This window comes from Tachysurus fulvidraco, chromosome 2 (genome assembly GCF_022655615.1).
Source record: "Tachysurus fulvidraco isolate hzauxx_2018 chromosome 2, HZAU_PFXX_2.0, whole genome shotgun sequence".
Classification (NCBI taxonomy): Eukaryota; Metazoa; Chordata; class Actinopteri; order Siluriformes; family Bagridae; genus Tachysurus; species Tachysurus fulvidraco.
In genome coordinates, this window is record NC_062519.1 from 38,649,332 (window position 1) to 38,673,179 (window position 23,848).

The 23,848-nt window shown below is 41.5% G+C and overlaps 1 protein-coding gene across 1 annotated transcript in view; it reads right to left on the bottom strand.

The window, feature by feature from the left end:
• trip4 (thyroid hormone receptor interactor 4) overlaps window positions 1-23,848 on the bottom strand; it is a 66,291-nt gene that overhangs the window by 26,943 nt on the left and 15,500 nt on the right. The window contains exon 12 of the mRNA XM_027153176.2: window positions 5,694-5,796. Within this exon, the coding sequence (XP_027008977.1) occupies window positions 5,694-5,796 (103 nt within the window). The remainder of the gene's footprint in view (window positions 1-5,693; window positions 5,797-23,848) is intronic.

The window sequence follows — 23,848 nt, forward strand, 5'->3', positions numbered from 1 at the left end:
AACCAAGTGAGGCAGAAAAGCCAATAAAGTGCAGACAAATGTGTAAATGAATTGTCAGAATTTAAATCTTGAGCATATTCTCCTGAAAAAAGTGCAGAGCTTCTATGAACTACCTCATTTACCTAATCGATATGGGGAAAATACACCACCCTCTGTATTATTATTATTATTATTATTATTATTATTATTATTATTATTATTATTATTATTATATCATTTAGCTGACACATTCACCCCAAATTGAATTACAGATGTCAGCTACGAGCTCGTCCAACCGATGCAGGCTTTGGATTAAGTGCTTTGCTAAAGTGTGCCATGCCTGTAATAACTTGGATGGCAGCCAAGTTTCTCAGAGCATTCTCCTCTTCCTCCTCCTCATCCTCACTGACAAAACAGCTTTGCAAAATAAGCAAAAATATATCTTCTATATGCTTGCTATCTCTTGCTATTTTAACACAGCCACGGTACAACAGTATCTGTAAATATGACAGAATTCAATTTAGTCCATAATGCTTACGTATTACTTCAGTGCAGTACACGATAAAATAGACGGACCGGTAAAGAAAGCCGAAAATAAAGACGTCCCTAAGATATTTATCCCGATCGTATATTTTATTTGCGTTTTGTGTAGGATGCTAGTACGAGTGTCTTGTTGAATAAGAACGACAAAAATATAAATGCAGAATGTAGAACCAGCAAAGAAATAAAAATACATCTTGCCAAACACCCAAATTGGTGTCAGAAACGTTTTTATTTATTTATTTTTATTCATTTAAATTTTTTTTTGTTTGTTTTTTTGCAGCATTATCGGTTATGCCTTTTGAAAATGATTCATGGTGTAAAGTTTCAAAAGTTGTGATCACATAATAAACATAGAAATGTCCTTAAAAAAAAAACAAAACAAAAACAAAAAAAAACAAACAAACAAAAAAAACCAAAACTATAAAAGCCTAAAAAAAATCATAAATAAATAAATTGATTGATTTTTCTACAATTGCAAATTTTTTTTTTCAAATTTCTGTACAATTCAATACATAGCTTACAATAAGGAGAGTCACTTTGTCATAAGTATGTCCTATGTATTGTAGGCCTTTAAAATCAATTAGTTCCTGAACCAGTTTTTTTTTAAAAGTATTTATCGGATGCTATTATCTAAAGCAATATCTACTGTAAACATACAAGAGTTTCAACTGAGTGCAGATGTAAGAGCTAGCAGAAGTGCAGACAAGCTAGGAGTTAGTTAACTGTTCAAGGAAGATATGGGTGTTTTTATCCATTTTTCTGAACATTGTGATGGATTCCACTGTTCAGAATGAGGTTAGAAGTTTGTTCCACCATTAGGCCAAAAAAAAAATTTCCAGTTAGGATTAAATACAAGCCAATTAAATTCTCTTCCCTATACAGCAGTTAAAGTTAATGTAGCGCAAGACCCCCTCATCCACCAATAAAGCAGGACCTTTATAGCAGAATGAGGTATAAACCGTTTAGTCTTTGGATTTTGAACTAATTAGATGATCCCAGGATTCTCAGTCTGTTATTGCTGAAAAAGAAATGATCTGATCTGGTTTAGCAAATCAGAAGGTTTGGGGTTCAAGTTCCAGCATCGTTAAGCTAAACCCTTGAGCAAGGCCCTTAAACTTATATCCATTATCCACCATATGATGGGCAACACTTCCTGAAAACCAGAGGATCAGAATTTCACGACACTGCAATGTACAGTATATTTAAAATGTTAAATTAAAGACCTCCGTTTCACTCAAGGTGATAGGAGAAGATTTGAAGTTGATTAAAGAACAAATCCATCACTGTATGTTTGACTTAGCTAACATTAGACAAGTAGAGAGAGGCCATGGAGATATTTAAAGATGAAAATTGTCAAAGGTTTGGGTTTTGTTCAAAATAGAGAAATCGAAAAAGCAAAAACGTTTTTTAAGCCACGTTTTCAGGGCGATTATATGTATCGTCACATTTCACAACGGAAAATCGCAAGAAGGGAAAAATTCAAGCCTAGTTAAAGGTGCTCTTCTACACAAAACCGCTTTTACTTGTATTTTCTGATATGTGTTAGGTCCATATGTTTTTGTGTTGTGTCGGGAATGTGAAAATGAACTGCTACCTCCCCGGTCAGTTCTAGCTACTGAAAAGAAATAAGCGGAGAAATCAGGTCAGTTAGAAAAGCTGCTCAGTGTGACGTAGAAATGATGGAGCTCATTACTATTCATGAGCTCTCCCACTTGAGACCACGCCCACAGAATTCGTGTAGCTCAGCGAGTTTCCTATACAGCAAGGATGGCTGAACGGCAATATACCCGAAGAAGCCATTCTGACACAATTCCAGGTGATTGTAAACAAAGTTCCTCTAGCCTAGGCTACTTATTGCGCTGGGTGAATGAATAGTCATGCTCTCATATCCTAGCGGTTAGCCAATCGGAGCCAAGCAGCATAGCTCATTGAATATTAATGAGAACTGGCACAAATCGAGCTGAGTCTTCCTGCAGGCTTTCTATACCACACACTAAAATGGCTTGAAACAAGGTAACCAAGGCATTTTTTCCACAAAAAAGTTACAGAGTCCATGGTAAACTTCAGACATTACCACAAAAGTAATGAAATACATGTGGCAGGGCATCTTTAAAGCATTTCATTGCATGATACATTTCAAGGACGTCGATTTGGGTAGGGACGGTAGGGACATGTCCCTACCAATATCCAGGGAACACTCAATTGTCCCTAGCAATAATTCGACCAAGCCTATATATATATTTATACATAACCACTGATATCTGTCTGTGTCTTGTGCTTTTTTACTTATTTCATTTAACATTTAGCCAGGAATCATTAAATAAGATGAAAATATTTTACAACGGCGTTCTGTAAAAAAAATAGCGCAACTAGTGGAACTCAAACGGTTAACAGATTTACCCCCTGCAATGAATCCCGCCTCTGTAACTCACCTCTCTAAAATGATTGGCCTTCGGCTTTTTTGAGTCCTGCCTCTCTATCCTGACTCTTTTTTGAGTCCTGCCTCTCACGTCGCTGTTTGATTGGCTTTGTCTTCCTCGCTAACGTGTTGAGGTCGGCTGCAGCTAGATTCCGTTGTATGAAGCAATATGCAATGTGATTATGCAGGTTACCGGTATGTGAGGTCGAAAGTATTCTTATAACAACAGTTTTATGCACAAAATACGGGGAATGTTGTCCGCACCAATGTCAAATAAATTATGTCCCCACCAATGTCAAATAAATTATGTCCCCACCAATGTCAAATAAATTATATCCCCACCAATGTCAAATAAATTATGTCCCCACCAATGTCAAAATCAAACTTTCGCCATTGATACATTGTGACTCCACCAAAATTCCACCAAAGAAGTCCACCAAAATTGTGACATTTGAAAAAAAGAAAAAAAAAGAATTGTTGGGTGAAAATTCTTCTGTAATGTGTTTGACCAATGAATGATTTGCGATAATTTTGGCCCCGAGCTCAGCTTGCGAAGGTGAATAAATGTATATCAGTATTTACATGCGCATTTCTAGTGACTTTAGTGACTTACAATTAATTTTTTATTCAACTGAGCAATTGAGGGTTAAGGGCCTTGCTCAGGGGCCCAGCAGTGGCAGCTGGGTGGACCTGGGATTCGAACTCATGACCTTCTGGTCAGTCGTCCAACACCTTAACCACTAGGCCACCACATCCACCCCCCCCTTATAAAACTCCCTTCTGTAGATAACATCCTTTGTGTTTACACTTCTCTATTTGCACCTTGTGTTCACCGCCCATATACGGAATAAACAGTATTTATAAACTAATTTCTGTGTAATGAACACGTCTGTGTTTATACTTCTCCATTTGCACCTTGTATTGGTTTCACAGTCATTTGCATTGAGCCGGTCTCCGCTTCCCTACCTTGTAACTTTGCACTCAATCTGACTGTACACACAGATGTATATCTACTTTTATCTATATATGCATTACAATGTGCAATTCTGTTTAGATGCTAACTACGTTTCATCGACCCTGTACTTGTACGACTTCCCCCGTATAAGCAGCTTGCCTTCCGTTTTTAAAGCAGCTCGGCTGATATGGAAGAAGGTGAAGCTCCAGCTGAAAACGCAGAGCTGTTATCAGGAGTGAAAGTGTGAATGATTACCGTCCTGATCTACAAGCACTTCACACCCCATTTGTTTCTGACTACAGCTAACACCCTCTACAATTCGCTGCGATTAAATGTGTACTCCTGAGATCACATTTGTAAAACAGCCTTTTAAAAATGATACAATAAGCAAAGAGGAAGGGAAATAGTTGGCATATGAATATGGAGAAAATGCTATTAATTAGGGGGGAGAGAGAGAGAGAGAGAGAGAGAGAGAGAGAGAGAGAGAGAGAGATATTTCTGCCAGGTTCAGTTCAGTTTTTCTCTATGGTGCTTTGAACCATGTTACATTAGCAGCTTTACAGAAATGCATAGATTCAATATATAAATGTTTGTACGCTTCCATTAAAGATAGAAAAACCCCATGATGGTCACTGAAATAACTTAAAATTACATTCACATTTCCAGCATTTAACAGATGCTCTTATCCAGAGAGACTTACATTTAATCTCATTTTATACAACTGAGGAATTGAGGGTTAAGGGCCTTGCTCGGGGGCCCAGCGGCGGCAGCCTGGTAGATCTGGGTCTGTAGTCCAACACTTTAACCTCTAAGCTACCACATACCCCATAAAACTGACAAAAGTAATAATAAATACAATTTTACTGAAAATGGACTAAGTAAAATCGGAAAAAAATAAACAACAACAACAAATAATAATAATAATAATAACAACAATAACAATAATAAAAAATTGGTCTAGACCAAAATGATGATATCCCTAGAAAAGTTTGAAAATAATAATGAGAGAGATGAGTGCGTCCTGGAGTGTCTTAATAGCGATGAAACAGCACAAAACATCTTTTCTGACTGGATTTAACCAAATCTATCGAGACATGCCAATAAAAGAAATGATATACTGTATAGTTGTTGTTTTTTTTTACTGGTCATTTCATAGAAGGTAAAATATATCATATCTTTCACAGATTTCTTATATCACAGATAACACAAATCCCAGACCTACGTTACGTTACCCAACCTCGACATGTAAAACTAATCCAAACCGAACAAGCTGCTTTTTTTGATTATAAAAGATCGCGGCCTGGTTAATGACTCGTGCCTTATTTGAATAAAACTGATTCCTTGTATCGTATGGAGCCTTCACGCTGTAATGTCTTTCACGTATTAGCAGCTAATCACTGACACATTACTAAGAAAAACACGTATGTGAAAACAGAACTCGACACTCCAGGGTGTGTAATTTATTCGATATTAAGCAGGAGGCTTCAATAACAGCTCTGATACGCCGCGCTGCGACACAGCAACAAGCCCATGTGAATTTCACTGAAGGTGTTCACCGTGGTTCCAATCCATCGTGAGAAGACTGCAGCTAAACCCTGCCGGCTCCCCTGGGCAGGAGCTCAGCAGTATCTTACATTAACAGATGGGCCTCGCAATACACTCGAGCTTGTGTGTGTGTGTGAGAGAGAGAGAGAGCACAAGTGCATGTTTATGTGAATGAGAACAGAGAATAATGGCTTCTAGGACTCGAGGTGAAACCAAACGAGTCATCAAATGAAAGGCACAGGCGGGACTTACAGATCTTGTGTTTCCCTTTCATGGGGAATTTCACCAGCAGCTCCAGAGGGTTGGTACAAATGAAGACGAATGGAGAGGCGGACTCGTCGCTGTTGTGAGGATACTGCAGAGAGACGGAGAGAAAAAGAGAGAGGGGAGAAACAATGAGGCTGGTTCAGGAAGGAAAGGCTTTTCAAGCGGTGTAATTGATAGAAAGCACGCGGCGGGGTTCGAAATTGACTGACACGTTCATGAGAAAGGTGACATCTATCTAATCTGTCAGGGTAGCTCTGTGGGTCATCTTATTTCCTCGCCGCTATCAGATGGTGCTGTGATTGCATCTCGGCAGTCAGGAAACACAACACCCACCCCCCAAACCCAACCGCCTCCCAAAATGGAGCTTTAATAAAAAAAAAAAAAAAATTAAAAAAAAAAAACAGTTCAGGGCTTTTAGCAACGTTGTACATGCTGTACATGTACCTGTGGAGGCTTCTTATTATAGCTGAACAAACCTTTCGACTATTACAGTACGATTGCTTATTACAATGCGTGCCTGAGGAAACAGACAGCAGCTGCCAAACACATTTTGCTATTAAAAAAAACAACAACAAAAAAAAACCAAAACATGGCAGCAGTGAGAAATTCCTGTTAGTGAAATCTCTAGTTTATAACATTCTTGCCTGGCCTGTAGATAAGCAAGCGTTTGGAATACTCCAGTGTTTGATAAGGTTAATCGGAGCTGGCAGAAATTCTGAGGAAAGACAGAACAAAAGCGCATAGTGTGTGTGGGTGTGTGTGTGTAGGCTGAGGCCTATTTAAAGGGTGACAGACTGCTCGATGGCTCAGTGAGAATAATGGAGCATCAGGCTTTAACAACAGAGAGATCGGCTACTCTTTTATAGCCCCGTTTTATTGAATCCGGTGGCTCTGCCTCAATCCCCTCATTTGCCATAAACCACTGACTTGATTGATACTCCATATTAATCTCAAATCAAAATGCAGTTAATGCTTGAGGAAGTGGGGGGGCTGGGGGATGGGTGATGGTTAAAACCTAACTATGCAGGACTAAGTATTTGGCAAGGTTAAATGAAGAAAATTCCCTGCATACCCCGAACGATCGGACAATTTGTCAGTTAAGGCTCTGCGTTCCATCGGCGTCGGTGTAATTAGGATTTAGAGCTGTGGAATTTAACTGCCCTAAATCCCCGTCTCTGTGCGATTGCTCCAAATACACGATAATTGAAAAAGCCTGTAATATTTCACATTTAATTTAGCCACATTGAGTAAAAAGTTGTGTGTACATTTCTTGGTCGAACTAAAAATTCCAGACAGATTTACAACAAGTTCCTGATCTTCTTCGTACTCATGTGCATATTTCGATCCTCCGTCACAAGGCGACTCATAATTAATGATATACGGATATCCGCAAATCTTCCAATAGCGCAGCTCGGCCACTTGGGATACTGCAGTCACCATAAGCTAATTCCTCCTCCTTTTATAGGAGCCATTATTTTTAAGGCTCACTGACATACTCGTATTATTTGTCACAATTTATCCACTTGTTTTGGGTTGCTTTCTTTCAAGTTAATAACACAAACTGACCAAGTTTCCCAAAAGATTATACAAATCCGTGCATGCACACATAAGCAGTCAAAATTCCTGGCCAAGAATACGATTCGAATCAGATCTGCAGAGGCTCACGTGATTAGAGTCTCCATATTCATGAACGCAGATGTTCTCGAAAGACACAAATATTTTTCCGAACTGGAACTGCACAAGACAACAGATTTCTCCAAATAAATTCGTTCACATCCAGCTTGATAAGCAAGACCCAAAGAAAGTAGAATGGCAGCATGGTGAGATGCGATCTGAACTAAAGAACGTTTCCCTCAGCCCACACACTTCTCCCACTGACATCGGACACATGCTGAAAAAACAAGTCTTCAAGCAGAAAAGAAGGATAAAAGGCAGCTGAAACAATCTGCTGACAAGGTGCCAGATAAGTCTAAGCACCTTATTTTTTTTCTGTGGCCTAAGATGTTGGCAGCATGTCACGGCAATAAAGAACAGCGATGAGAGATTCATATTGCCTGTGCTGAAGTGTGGCAGGTTGGGAGAGTGACCCTTCTGCCAGAACACATCATGGGACTAGAGAGCCATGGCCCACCCATGTCCCTGCAGAACAAAGGCGGCTTAGAACCTTAACCAGGCGTAGGAATGATGAATCCGGGGACGGCTGCCCTGTTCCCTGCGCCGAGCCACAGCTTTTCAGCTGCTGTCCACAATTAGGAGGCGAGACGAGCAATCTCCCCCTGCCGTGGCGCAGTGCTAATGGGGCTGTGTGGCAGCCGGGCCCGCTTGGCTGCACTCAATCTCGGCCAAATAAAAAAGGGCTTCATTGGCACTAAATTCCTGATTCAGAGGGAGCTCTGTCTATGTGTCTGTGACTCTGAGGGAGAGAGGGAGGGAGAGAGAGAGAGAGCGCGAGAGAGAGTGCACAAAAAGGGGGGTTGAACTCAAAAACAAAAAGGGCTCAGTCAGTAAGTTGTTCGTAATGGGAAAAAGAAAGCAGATCAGCTCCTCTTACACAAGCCTGTGGGAGGTTTTTCTTTCTTTTCTTTGGAAGAGAAGAGACAAAGTCCTGCGCTGACATATGGTCGAGACGAAGCGGCCTGTTTCCAAAATAACACGCCGCAACAATGTTCATTACTGGATCGCCAGGGCTGCATGCAAATCATTCATGTGTACACACAAAAAGAGAACATGAATGAGGGTGGAGGAGGACATAAAGAATTCAAGCAGGTGATATCCTGCAAGCCAGAGGCCACATGGGAGACACGGTGAAAGCAAACGCTTGGCTGGCATTCCAGCTGGGACACTTAATAATGAAAAAGAAATTGCTACTGGATATATGAATCCTCTTTCTGCTGTTATTCGACAGGAACTAAACTGTCCGGCTTTCCGAGAGCAGACAGAAAAAAAAACTAATTCTTTCACTAGATGCATAGATCAAGAATTGAACAAGGTCTAGAAGCAGTTAATTTAATTAATAAATCAACCCCTAGTTACAGAACATGTGTCTCTTATACCACTATACCCACTGTTGAAATCTCAAATCTGATTGGTCAAAAGCTCCGGTTGTATTTCAAATCGCAGCTTTATATCGCAGAATTTTTATTCTGTTAATTCTTATTTCTTTTATTATTCGTTATTTCCTTTATCATTAATTATGTTTACCTTCTGCTCTATGTTTATGTTCTGTAAAGCTGCTTTGAGACAATGTCTATTGTAAAAAGCGCTATACAAATAAACTTGAATTGAATTGAATTGAATATATTAACGCGCTTGTTCAGGATGTCCGCTCTATAATACCATAACGTATAATGTCACTTAAACATTGTTTTTTAACAAGCAATAAAGTTCATCATCATTGGCAAGCCTTCAGGACAGAACTTTGCAGCTTCTTGGTCACATGACAAGCTTGTTTTTTTTTTTAATGACATGATGACAACTAACACTAACTTTTGTCGATGTTTCTCAGCATTATGAATAACTGTAAATGGTTAACATACACTCTCACTCACTCACTCACTCACTTGAACTACCTCGGGTCACGGGGAGCCTGTGCCTATCTCAGGTGTCATCGGGCATCAAGGCAGGATACACCCTGGACGGAGTGCCAACCCATCGCAGGGCACACACACACACACACACTCTCATTCACTCACACACTACGGACAATTTTCCAGAGATGCCAATCAACCTACCATGCATGTCTTTGGACCGTGGGAGGAAACCGGAGTACCCGGAGGAAACCCCAGAGGCACGGGGAGAACATGCAAACTCCACACACACAAGACGGAGGTGGGAATCGAACCCCCAACCGTGGAGGTGTGAGGTGAACGTGCCCCCGGTTAACATACAAAATGATGTAATTTTATTGTAATTTAATTAAATTTTATTAAAAAACTGTAATGGTTTAAAAAGTGCTGAGGTGTTAGTGGAATAAAGCATGACAGAGCGTTGAGGAGGTAAAACTAAGTCCTATAATGACAGCAGTCCAGGACACATGTCATTACATAACAAAATAAACCGTAATTTTAACATAGTGCTTTAAGCTCCAATGGAAATAAAAAAAGTCTACATACGCCTGTGAAAATAGCAGGTTTTTGTGTATAAAATGTCAAAATTACAATCTCAATTATGTAAATTTACAGTCTATAACCTTCAAAAATTTAGGGAAAAATAGACAGCGGGATGGAAAAAAGACCTTACAGTAACCTAGTTGCATAAGCATGCACAGCCCTAAATGACTACATTGTTGAATCACTCTTGGATTTTATTACATCACTCAGTTTTTTTTGGGGTAGAGTCTATCAGTGTGGCACATCTTGACATCTTGGCAATATTTTCCCCAATCTGTCTTGCAAAAACTTTCAAGATCCAACAACTTGTGAGGGAATCTGCCGGGCAGAACCGCTTCAGTTCACCGCAGAACATTGGATTCTGGCTAGGTCACTGATCTTCAAATACGTTGATCATCGATATTTGAACAACGATCAAATACGTTGATCGTTGATATTTGAAGATCAGTGACCTAGCCAGAATCCAATGTTCACCGCAGAACATTGGATTCTGGCTAGGTCACTGATCTTCAAATACGTTGATCATCTTTTGGATAAGCCGTTCCTTTGTTGATTCGGATGCGTGCTTTGGGCCACTGTCATGCTCAAAGGGTGAAATTCCTTTTCATCCTCAGCTTACTAGGCAGACACCTGAAGATTAGGCAATAAAAAAAAAAAAAAAAAGATTCCTTGAATGAATTCATGATTCCCTCGATCTTTATACAAAGCCGGAGTAGGACAGAGTTGTTGCACCTTCAACTTGGAATGAACTACAGAAATCACTACAGCTACAGTGTCTAATTTCCTTTTAAACATTATGTTAAATCTAGGGGCACGCTGGCTTAGTGTTTAGCACATTTGCCTCATACCTCCAGGGTTGGGGGTTCGATTCCCACCTCCGCCTTGTGTGTGTGGAGTTTGCATGTTCTCCCTGTGCCTCGGGGGTTTTCCCCCAGGTACTCCGGTTTCCTCCCCCCGGTCCAAAGACATGCATGGTAGGTTGATTGGCATCTCTGGAAAATTGTCCTGAGTGTGTGAGTGAATGAGAGTGTGTGTGTGCCCTGAGATGAGTTGGCACTCCGTCCAGGGTGTATCCTGCCTCGATGCCCGATGACGCCTGAGATAGGCACAGGCTCCCCGTGACCCGAGGTAGTTCGGATAAGCGGTAGAAAATGAATGAATGTTAAATCTATAGAACATGAGTCCATTCACACTTGCAAATGTTTTCATTAATGACACTTTTATTTAAATTGAAATGCACTGGAGTTGTCTTTTGTCTTTTTGTTTGTTTTGTGATTGTGTGATTTAATTTGTTCTGCTATTTTGGCCAGGTCTCTCTTGAAAAAGAGATTCTATATCTCAATGAGACTAATCGGGTTAAATAAATAAATAAATAAACAAACAAATAAATAAATAAAAGCCCCAGTTCTGTTTGAAGAAAAGCAGCCCTTAAGTATGATGCTACCACCACCATGCTGCACCGGCGGTATGGTGGTCTTACTATGGCTTTTTATCCTTTTAGTCCCATTATTGCACTAGTATAGCACACGGATGTTTTTTTTGTAGAAAATGGCTTTTCTCTAACCAAACTACTCCATAGCAGATTGTTATCACATGCAGAAAGTAATCAATACTTAATACTTCCTACAAATATTCATGCAGCTTCTCAATGTAGCCTCTCTGGTAAGCTTTTCTTTCGTCCTTGCATTCATTTTTTTCTTTATCTATTAATTTACCCACCGTTTCATTGACGACAGATGTTCAATAATAATGATCAGACATGAAATCGAATGTGATTGGTTCATTTGGAACACGTCCACGTCCTCTAGAACGTTTGATTGGTTTTTACTCCATAGTAATACACAGTCTGAAATTCGACATTGAGAGTGGAAACGGTTCTGACGTGATACATCTCTTTTTCATCTTTTTTTTTTTTTTTTGAGTTTTTATATCTGTTGTACCTCGCTCGTTTTTTCTCCGTTCTAAAAGTTCTGCCGTAATTAATATTTCAAGCGTCTCCTTCACATACAGAAAGAACCGGTGTCAAGTTGGATTGTGCATTAATTATACAACACTGTCCAACGCTGGCACAGGCGAGTTTACATAATTTATTCCTCAGTCACGAGGAAATACATGTTCGGCTATTAGAGCCTCACAGACTGCCACTGTGTCAGTCAATCTGCCTCCAAAACCATGACTTAATGCATACTGAAGAGCTCCCATGTGCACAGAGGCAACCATGCAAAACCTCCACGAGCAGCTAGAGCTCACAGGTTCTGGGTTCCATCAAAAATAAGAGAATTTGAACCCTCTTGGATTAAAAAAAATAAAATAAAATAAAGAATAAAATAAATAAATAAATGAATAGCCCATAATCATGAGGAATAGCTGTCTGAATTGTACCCTTTATACTCAATGTAAGAATAGTGGTTAAGGAAATAAAAAAAGGGGGGGAAATTACAATTTTATGAGGTAATTTATTTTGGTGGTTAGACTCGAATATGCCAAAAGTTTTCTTTGGTTCCAGCCAGTGGCGTTTTGCGTATGTATGACCTCACCTCTTGCCACAAACAAGACCTCCTCAGAGGTGACCAGAGACAAACTTTAGACACAACAACCCACTGTGCTTCTGGAAAAGTTCTAGACTTCCATCGGGTTCCGTCTGTCATGCCTGAAGATTGCTCTGTTAGAAACGGCTGTTAAAGTTAATCTGGTGTTCAGCCATGTACAAAAAGAGAGTTAACAGTCAATGAAAGCTGATGTGCTTGGCTAAGCTTCTTTGTGTAAAATCTGAGTGGCTTTCTATTCGAGTGGATTATGAGATCACACCGAGGGAAACGAACATAATTGACAAAAATAACATCTCAACTTGTTCTCGAAACAAGGCTGACTGTGGTGACAAAAAAGAACCATCAGCCTTTTGAAGAGCTCCATGCTGAAACTCAAGGCAAAATCACAAATGCGCAGTGGTCCCCTGGGGATTATCAAAGCCCATGTGCTCCATCTGGATATCAAAGGCTTGACAGAAACCTCAAATTTGAACGTGATGCATGTTTTAAATAGCTCTCATCAGCTGCACAAATCTCACCTTAGCCTTTCAGCACAGCCTCGGTCAATAAATATCGTGTTCAGAGGTGGGGGTGGGATTTCAAGTTCGCAATTGCAGGGTATTGTTTTTTTTCTCCTACCTGAACCCCGATGCGAAATAAGAACCGTTCTTATGAGTGTGTCGGTCGGCCAGGGTGGATGTTTGCTTTGATTGCTGCCCTGGAACACGGCCCACCTTTGTTCATTCAGCTCGGTTGGAAGCCGTTGCCCCCCTGTAAACTGTTGGTCGCTCCCACAAAGCCTCACACACAAGGGACGGTGAGTGGCTGGGGCAGGATGTTTTCTATCCACATCCCCCACCCCACCGTTCTTCACCTCATTAACCAGAATGAGGCTAGGAAGCAGAAGCAGACAAGAGAAAGCTCTGCATTCCAAGAGATAGCATACAACAGTCTTAGTTAAAGAAGCGGGATGCCTTGAAGTCTATGAAGCGGTACGATCTTGTACACAAATATTATCTCCATCTAGATATCTTAAAAGCTATGTTTGTGGGCTCCTCCAGACAGGAAATAGTAGGAAGGATGAAAGCAGAATCCTCTCTGTCTGATCAGAGAGCGTGGACTTGGCTAGAGGGACGTGCGGAACCAGAGAAGCACGATTGAATTTGTACGCTTTGGCCCAGCAGGACTCTCTACTCAGCCTGTCAAGAAGATGGATGCCGTGGTTGACGAGGTGAAACCTGCACAGCCTGTTCCGAGCTCTGACTGACAGCTCGCTGCTTTGTGAGGCAAGAAGCTTGCCTTGGACGATGACATACTCAGCCACATTAACAGTGGGAATACCATTGGGACTGCCACTAATGATGGAGTTGCGAAGTAGAGAACAGGGCCACGGTGGAACAACTCTTCAGCAGTTCCCCAGGACTCCCTAAACAGCTGCTGAACTCTACATCGCCTTAGTTAATTAGGACCAGCAAAAACTGGCCAAAATGACAGGGTGACACAGAGCAGTGGAATTTCTCTGCAGAGGTCAATTAGACATCCGACACAGTTTTCCTCTCGCGTTTTCCTAATAGAAAACATTTCATTTACACTGAGCCAAAAACCCAAGGACATTCACAAGGATCAGATTAAGTAATACAAGCAACCCAAGATAATGGAACGTAATGTAGAACACACTCATAGACTAGGGCATGATAGAACATGATAGTGTCAAGCATTTAAAGGGAGTCCTCAGGAGGATTCATGCATTTAAGGTTTAGCCATGTCATGTCAAATTACCTGAAGGGGATGACCTTTAAAAGAAGTGTTTCAACAAGGTACCTTTTGGAATATTTCTTCATTGTTATTTATTTAGACTAAAGAAATGACGTTCTTCCAGGTCTCCATTTGCGGTCAATGAGTGAGAAGACGTTAATGGGCTCGGTGCCCCATATACCCATACACTGGCATATATTCCCATTTAGTACCCAGTGCTCCTGGGATAGGCTCTGGATCCAGTGCGATCAAACCATGATGTCGTGGTTAATGAAGACGGATGATGAATTTAGAAACAGTATTCTGGTTCCTGAGTGATGTGACAAAAGCATGTATGTGCAAGTAGCAGTTCAGTGGTTAAAGTGTTTGAGTTCTGATCCCAGGACTACCAGTGCTGGGCCCTTGAGCGGATATAATGAGATAAATGTAAGTCACCCTGGAAGTGATAAGAGAGTCTGCCAAATTTCATAAATGCGCAATCGTCTTGAGATTGTGGAGTTCATCCGTGGCCAAGAGTCCAAGATAGTGTGGCTTCAGCTGTTCTGTTATGTTGCACAAGCATCAGTGGGAACAATGTGGGGGCAGACAGGGAGAAAGCAGGTGCTAGCCTTCACCCTTTCTGATTGGTAGCTGCCATGTCATGAGAACTAGGTAGTGGGTGGAAATTAGCAAATGAAGAAGAAGAAGAAGAAGAAAAAAAATAAAAAATAGAGCAAATTGCAATTGTAATTGAAAATGCATATGATCCTCCATTGAAAAAAAAAATAATGCCCATATGTCTACTCCTGAAAATCTAACCAACAACACCAGCTATTGTGTCATAACAAACAGTGTGCCATTGTAAAAGCGCACATCCAAACCGTACATAAAAGCCACGTTATTCGGACCACGTCCACAATGTAACATACATAACATTTACAGCATTTGACGCCCTTTTCCGGAGCGACATTACATTATCTCATGTTATACAATTGAGCGGTTGAGGATTAAGTGCCTTGCTTAGGAGCCCAGCAGCGGCAGCTTGGTGGACCTGGGGTTTTGAACCTGCAACCTTCTGATCTGTAGTCTAACATCTTATCCACTGACCTTCCACATCTCCAACATCAAAAGCACATTATCAACATCAAACCGACCTCAAAGCACAAAGGTATTAGAAGAGATCGTTAAGCAGATGCGTTCACAGCCGTGACTAGTAGACATCTGTAAGTGTGAGCTGTTAAGTTTCCTTTCTGAGCGAACAGCCGCACACGACTGAAAGTGAGTTTTATCAGAAAACGAATCTAGGCCGTTGATGAGATGACCTTGATAAAAACATTAGATAAAGCACTCTACTTGAATACATCAACAGGAAAGTGAAGTCGTCTCTGGATTATAGAAAGCCAGCTACGAATACGATCTATAGCTTCGTTATGTGCAATAATTGCATGTGGAAATGTAAATAACACGTAAGGGACGTTCTTCTTAAAGGATAGACGAACCTAGCTGTGTTTTTTGTGCTAGTAAGACATGCTTATACAGTATTCCGTGTCGAACCTGGCATGACTGACAGCTATGATTATGTTAAAACAGAAAACTTGGCATTTCTGAGCCGAGCTTCAGAACTTTGATGAACAGACGCATGATTTAGTCATTTTGTAGAACTGTAAGTCTACCCCACGGGCTTGAGTGGAAGAACACAGGAGCTACACGAGCATGTAAAACATCTGTATATTAAAAAAAAAAAAAAAAAAAAAAAAAAAGCCAAAGCTCCATGTGTTACTGATTAAAAGCCTCCTTTTTTTTTTTGAGGTTCCAGGAAGCGGAAAAAAAAAAAATTACACATTTCTGGACATTTAAGTTACAAGTTAAAACATATGTCACATGAAACCTTTCTATGTGGGTTTAACAAACCTGCGCCGGATTTCTGCAATAATGTGCGTGTTTCAACTCCTTAAACATATGTAATCAGTAATAACAGCTGTTGTACATGTTGAAACCTGGTTTACTCGACACACGTAATCTACATCACTTACTGCTAATGTTTATAATAAAACAAGCAGCGTTACGATAAAGCAGAAATAATGACAAAGCAAAACAGGATTCTCGGTTTATCGGTGGTGGCTCGTGGTTTCTCAGATACAGGAAACACAGGTGTGTGTTTTTGAAGTATGTATCTGTGTCTGTGTATTGTGTTTTATCTGTTTCATCTGTCGCTCTAATTCTCAGTATCTATTCATATGTAAAAAAAAAAAAAAAAAAAAAAATCAAAAGGTTTTTCTATAATCAGGTCAACGTCATTGCTAGTGTTTGCATTTACACCTCATTTATACAACCGAGTAGTTAAGGGATAGGGGCCTTGCTCAAGAGCCCAAAGCAAGTTGGTGGTCCGAGGGGTTTGATCTCACAACCTTTCGATTAGTAGTGTTTGCTCACTGAACTCCATTTCACTGAACTCGTGCTGATCCGTTTGGCAGACGCGTTTATCCAGAGCCATGTAGATTTATACTGCGCTACCATCCAGTGCTTGTTTACAAGGTTCGGTCGCTCTGATTGCTCTTTCGATCATCGTGTGGGAAGCTGTGTTTACGGCTTGGACTAGCGCAGGAAGCTTTGTCCCGACAAGCATTCAGAACCCGACTGAACCCATTTATTCCATTCATTTTGAGAACTGGGACAGAGAAGTGTATGACACCCTGGTCACACAATCACCACAGACAATTTATGCCCCTTTTCCCCCCAAGACAGTTCGAGTGCTTGTTCGGAGCCTAATTTAGAACCAGTTCTTTCTGTTTCGACCGCCAAAGCACCGGCTCCGAACCAGGAAAAGTGGTTCTTAAGTAGCACCAAAACGTTGCTGGTCTAGACTTAAGAACCCCTTGCGTCAGGAGCTGTGGGCGGGGCTACTGTTAGCACATTTGATAATGTAATGTAAAGTATACTAATGTTTAATTCATTTTTAATTTACCACAATATGATACATTATCAGCACACATGATAGTAGGTAGCTACATGCTAAGGCTAATTTTTTTTCTGTGTTAACGATAAAATAACGTTATGTACTTTATCGATTACGACCTCCGTTTATACAGATTACACGGAGCCGCACGTACACGTTTTATTCGCCGCGTTTGGATGCCAATGTAGGTTCACAAAGCCATGAGTATTAACAGTAAAGCAACATCTGCCATTGTTGTTGTGTTTGCCGCCGCTGCGCTAACGTTGCTGTGTAACGTGACACATATACAGTGACGTCACACTCGGTGCTGTGATGGCTCTCGAACCGGTGGAAAGGCAAACCGGTTCTTAGAAGGTTCGCCAGTGGAACCAACTTTGAACCAGCACTAGCGCTAGCTCTGAACCAGCACTCGATTCTTTCCGGTGGAAAAGAGGCATTAGAGACCCCAATCAGCCTACTACACAGATCTTTGGATTGGGGGAGGAACCAGGAATATCTATGTAGGGCAGGGTCAGGAATCAAACCCCCAAACTAGTAGGCATGTGGCAAATGTGCTAACAACTAATCCACGTGTCATTAAATCTCTCCCCGTTGGAACTCCTAGGAAGGAAAAAAAAAAAAGAAAGTTTATTCAAATTGTGTTTTTGTTGGAGCGATTTCCAGATTTCTCCCTGTAGTCAATAAGAATTTATATACGACATATTTCTGTAGCACATGTACATGAACTCTTTAGTCTAAGATTTGTACTAATCTCAACATTGCTTTATTATTATTATAATGCAACATTTTTTCCTGCATTGTCCTCCCTTATTATCCCACTGACAGCAATCTTTCCCTGATCACACGACAGCTACCAGCTGTTTGGGCCTGAAGGCTAACTGATTTCCACCAAAACACTCAAAGACATCCATCGGTTTTCTTTTTGGTTTGCTGTGTTTAACAGGACAGATCAGATTATACTGCAATCCCTCCAAGAGCCAATACTGCGCTCCGGACTCCCGGATGCTACGGCATCGATCATGTGATCTACGGATGATACGGTTATTTAGATTTTTGTTGCATCGCCACTTTTAGAGCTAGGATCACCTTTTCTGAAACCTTTTTTTACTGTACTGGATATATTCTGTGTCAGCTTTGCATTACATTGTATGACATTCTCTCTGGTCTTTGCATTGTATCTGAGACTCTGAGAATCCTGAGGCATCTAGAGATCTACCGGCTCCGGTCAGACTCTACAATACTAAAGAGGAGATCTGAACCATGAGATCCATGTGATCTTTTGCATCAATACAACATTTGTCAGACTGTATATTTATAATCACACCCTCCCTAAAGTCCTATTCGGACTGGATTAATTTTATGTGGGGACGTGGGGGTAAAGTAATTATTACCAGAGCTTCTCTGTGATTTTAGTCCCGTCCGAATGCGCCATCTCGGTAATCATTATGGACAATGTCAGTAAAGATTACGGCGACTTTTACCTTCTGTAAAACGGTCCGGAAAAATGACCTCAGGTAATACTAATCCCGTCCGAATCGACCCGCTGTAAATATGTACGGTAAAATTCCGCCATTTCCTGTTTAAAAGTAGTTTTTGGCGCGTTTTCCAAGCATGGAGGCGCCATGTTGTCTGTTTGCTAACGTGATAACAGGAAGCGACGTCATACGCACACGACGACAAGGAGGTTACTGTGGTGTGTAAAGCAAGTTACTCCTCCCACTTCTGCTAGTTTTACTGAGATGTCTTGTCCCGTGCGAACTGGCCAATTGATATTACAGACGTCCTGAGGTAAAATTGCATTACTCCACGTCCCCACGTCAAACTAGTCCCGTCCGAATAGTGCTTAAGGGAGTTTTTCCTTGTTACTGCTGCCTGAGTCACCTCAGACTTGCTCATTGGGGATAAATACATACACATTGTGAACTAAATCTATCTAATATTAATCTTGAATTTTGCATTCTATTAATCATTATATTATTTTTTATATTAACCTTTTGTTGTATGTTTATGTTCTGTAAAGCTGCTTTGTGACGATGTCAATTGTAAAAAGCGCTATACAAATTCCATTTACATTACATTACATTTATGGCATTTAGCAGACACCCTTATCCAGAGTGACTTACAACTGAGCAACTGAGGGTTAAGGGCCTTGCTCAGGGGCCCAGCAGTGTCAGATAAACTTGAATTGAATTTTTTTCACAGTACTGACAAATTCATCTAACCAGCCTTATGCTGTAGATTGTTAAAAAAACAACAACAAAAAAAAACAGTGGAGTTCCATTAAAGGTGCAAAATGTATTCATGACAAGTCCAAAATAAATATTCATGCCTTCCGATGACCTCAATAAAACATTTATAGTTCTCGATTGACCATTAACACAAAGGCATTGAGAATATTATTAAAGCGACAGTAAGTGACCAATAAAACACTCATCGGCGAAGATTACTTTAACGCTCCCAGCACATCACGCGATACGAAGTAAGACGTTATCGTTCGGGTATCGTGTGTCAGCAAACGCAAACAGGTAAACGTCTCACGGAAGCGTGACGTCGCCCTATGATTCACGTCCTGCGTTAATACAGATGACTGATTTGTTCCCTCAGAACTGCCACGGAGTTGAAAAGGGAAACGTTACATGCCTGATGATTTAGAGGTGTGTTGTAAGACGCACTCTGATAAGGAGATTTATACATCTGATTGCTTGATTTGTTTACTAGGACAGCAGCTCTGACAGTAGCGCAGGCTGTGATTCAAAGCAATATTAATGTGCGATAAAAAATAAAAAATGTTAGTGCATCTGTAGTAAGGGCTTATTTACAGGAACTTCACAAACTAGAAGCAAAATAATGAATGGAATAAAAAATAAATAAATAAAAAAAAAAGTGCTGTGTGTTTTTTGTTTTTTTTTTCTGGAAGGAATCTCCAGATACAGGTTGCCTTCACTGCAAGACAAGGAGTCGTGCACTATATGCACACTGGTGTAAATATTTTCGATGGATATCATCAGCTTAAATGGAACATCAACTGTTTTTTACTATCCAGAAGTATATGCCGTTTCCCGGTCGATGACAAATGACACCGAACACGTAACGCGTCGAGGCTGGCCTTTGAAGAATACGCAATGATACGGAAAAATAAATCACACGACGTGCGGGATTTAAAGGACTTTTCTAAGACGTCTTCTCCACCCGTATGTTGCCTGCCGTCTTGAGATCTTTCCCCATCGCTCCACACTCCACACCTTTTTTTCCCGTTTCGATAAGCGCGACATCGGGCTTCTTAAAGTGTACTACTTCTTGTTGGAATCTTCGGTGTGAACACGCGACACCGCTCACATAATACTACGATGCTACGAAAAATTGCCGTAGAAAAGTGACGTTCGACAAAAAGGAAAAAAAAAAAACAAAAAACAACAACAGGCTGATGAGGGGACAACTGTTTCTATCTGAAGTGTTAACAGGATCTAATGAGTTTTTCTGAAATGTTCCACGACTAACAATAACGGATAAAACTTTTTAGAAAAGTGTTGTTTATTCAAAAATACTATTTTTTTTGTGGTGTAGGAGGAATAAAACCCTGTGAGGTTGTAACAGTAGCCTTGCTTCATATTGAGCTTCATCAAACCATGAAGTCGTTGATTATTTCCTAAAGCTGCACCCGAGCGGTTTATTCTCCATATGTATGTAGAAACGTTTGACATTATGATATTTGTGAAATCATTAGGTGAAAATAAAACTGGCCAGTCAAACATATTTAGATGAAACATGGCATTAATAATAATCGTTTGTTTTGAGACTTTCCCTTACTACTGGTGATATACTGAAAGCAGTGATATTGATGTGTATGTTTTTCCCACCATCCATTTTTCATCCTTTTCCACCTCCACGTGTAGTCACGAAGCCTGTAAAATGGCCTTTATTTTTTTTATTTTTTTCAGACCTCTAGTGACGAGTAGCTGGTTCGGCTTGTCACTCTGTGTGAGAGTCAGGACCCTGCTGGTTGTATTTTACGCAGTGCAGGAGAATCACATGCTGTCTGACCTCTCCACTATGGCAAAACGCCCAGCAGGGACAGCAGTGCTGTGTATATGTATGCGTACGTGTGTGTGTGTGTGTGTGTGTGTGTGTGTGGTGATTGAGTGAGTTGGGGGAGGGCGATGTGTTTCATACCTCACATACAGAGGCAGAGTGTAGGAGAAGATGGTTTGGGCATTGGAGGTAGGGGGTGAGGGAGGAAATAGGGCTGCCTCAGCTTGGCAGGGCTCCAGCGTGGCAACTCGGTGTGCATCTCCCTCTGGAGGGAATCTTTGCAGCGTATAAATATCACATTACCACACAAGGAAACACAGACATCAGCTGGCCCTTTAACCCGTACTAACAAGGCCAACCACCCTCGGCTAATCTCGCCACTGGGCCTGTAGGAGGCCGAGAGGATCCAGACTTGTCCTGCCTGCACGATGCTGAACATAAAGCGTATGGACACGAGTGCTGCCAAAAACTGGGATGAACCGAGGGGATAATTAATAAGAGATGCCTCGACAGTATGGTCTTTAATCCTCAAAGCCAGAGAAATGAAATTTGTCGCGTGTGTAGCGCGTCGTAAATGAAGCGTCTAAGCCGTGGATGTTGATATTTTCCTTGAGCACTCTTATTAAGTTAATTACATTGGCTGTTCTATAAAATGCTGATTAGATTCGTTAAAAGAAAACGACAAGAAGGCGTGCGAGACGGAACTGAAACAGCAACTCGAGGTAAACAGCTCCAAACGAGCTAAGGTTCTAAGGATTAACGACAGTCCTTGTGCGCGCGATTCGTAGATGGATTTCCCGAAAGCATATGCGCTCGCGAACGCCGCCGATGTCAACAAGACGTCGGCCGTGATTAGTCGATACGGATCGATGCGGCACTCGGCTACAGTCATGGAGAAATGACTCACACACACTACAACCCCCACCCCATGCACATATCTGGCTGGCTAAGAAAGAGCCGTGGTGACAGAAGAATGGATGTGCCTGTAATCACCCTGACACGGCAGGCTGCCGAACGACTCCGGACTGACAAAGATATGAAGGCTCCATTCTAGGTCGGGATCAATACAATCAGCTGCAGCTGAACAGGCAGGCGAGAAACGTGGAGATGAATGGTGTGTCCATGTTTGAAAAGGAGAGAGAAGGGGGTGGTGGTGGTGGTGGAGGGGCTACATGTTTGAGAGTGAAGGACTGGATTATGTGTGGTTTGGCAGAAAGGCAGCTTGTTTGCTTTGTGCTGGAGGTGTTGGACAGAAAACAATATCTCCTCCTACTAAAAATAAATGTAAAAAAAAAAAAATAAAAAAAAAATAGTGTAATGGATTCAAATCTTGGACGCGAGTGTGACGTTTACGTTTCAGTACCTAGGAGAAGATTGAAAACTGGCTGTGTTTGCGTTCGTAGGTACATGTGAAGTGGGTAAGTCAACAACCTGCGCTGTCGGATTTTATTATTCCTTAAAGGAAAGGACAGACGAGGCACGAGGACAGAGGATGGAGGCTTTCCGAACTAATCCACAGCATGGTGGAGCGGATCAATATCTTAGCTCGGTAATAAACGCAGCACGACTGTTAAAGTACCTCTAAACAGATGGGATATGCTGTTTGTGTGTGTGTCAGTGTGTGTGTGTGTGTGTGTTTAAGCCATCCCCAAAAAAACCCACCCCCAGCTCCCCTCCTCCCTCCCCGAGGGGCTGTGCACTGCTGTTCCCAGCTCAGCTGAGCTTTTCTTCTTTGAGTGGGTGGGGAAACGAGCCTCTCAATCGGAGAGGGGGGGGAGACAGGATGGAGGGAGCCGTGCTCCTCACAGAGGCTTTATTGGAGCCTTTATTTATGCCCTGTTCCTCTGGTTCCACCCCCCACTCCACCCCTCCCTCTATCGGCCCCCTTTCAGACTGGATTTAAGGCCGGGCCTCTGAGCTGCTTGTGCTCTAGCTACGGATGAAAAGGCATGAACGGCAGCCCGTACCTCCACGCCGGCTTTTATGGCTCTCTAAAGGATCAGTGGAGAAAAGCCCAGGAACAGAGGAGGAGGAGGAGGGGGGGGGGAGGGAGGAAAAAGAAAAACAAAAACCATGCATTGAACAAACAAGGCAAACACAAGCAAAGCGCATTCCAGCTCAGATTCCACTGTTATTACCAGAGCCAGACAGCAGACCCATGGGATGAAAAGCAGTTCAGGGAGGGTTTTTTCTCTCTCTCTCTCTCTCTCTCTCTCCTCCTCCTCCCTCTCCCCCCTCCTCCCTCTCTCCTCTCCTCTGCCTAAGAAGACCTGATAGAACAAGTGCTGCCAAAAAAAAATAAAAAAAAAAAATCCCAAGAAGCTCCTCCGTTGCTGTCATCGCATAATCACCCTCAGAGCGATAGAAAAAGGGAGCAATTACGTTTCATCAGCGCTATTTATACATCAGCAGAAAATGAGTGTACATAATTTAGACAACAGTGTCTATGTCAATATCTCATTAAAGCTAATGTGACTAAGAGGTTGTGGGAACACTGGCAGTGGCACACACAGATGTTTGCGCTGCCGATCTCGGCTCCCGGATAAAACAAACAGACAGACAGACAAAAGGGCCGTTCTTGTGCTCGCTTGGACGTGGAGATGGGCTCAATGCGCGCGTAAATAGCGCCGGGCATTCAGAACGAAACAAAAGACAGCTCCGACTGATCGCTGGCGATTTCATCCATGTGAAAGAGAAGTTCCCTTTCGATCAAATACAGATGAATTTGCCATTAGCTATTTGCAGGCTGACAGAGAAATCCATCTGGAGTTATAGCACAAGCAT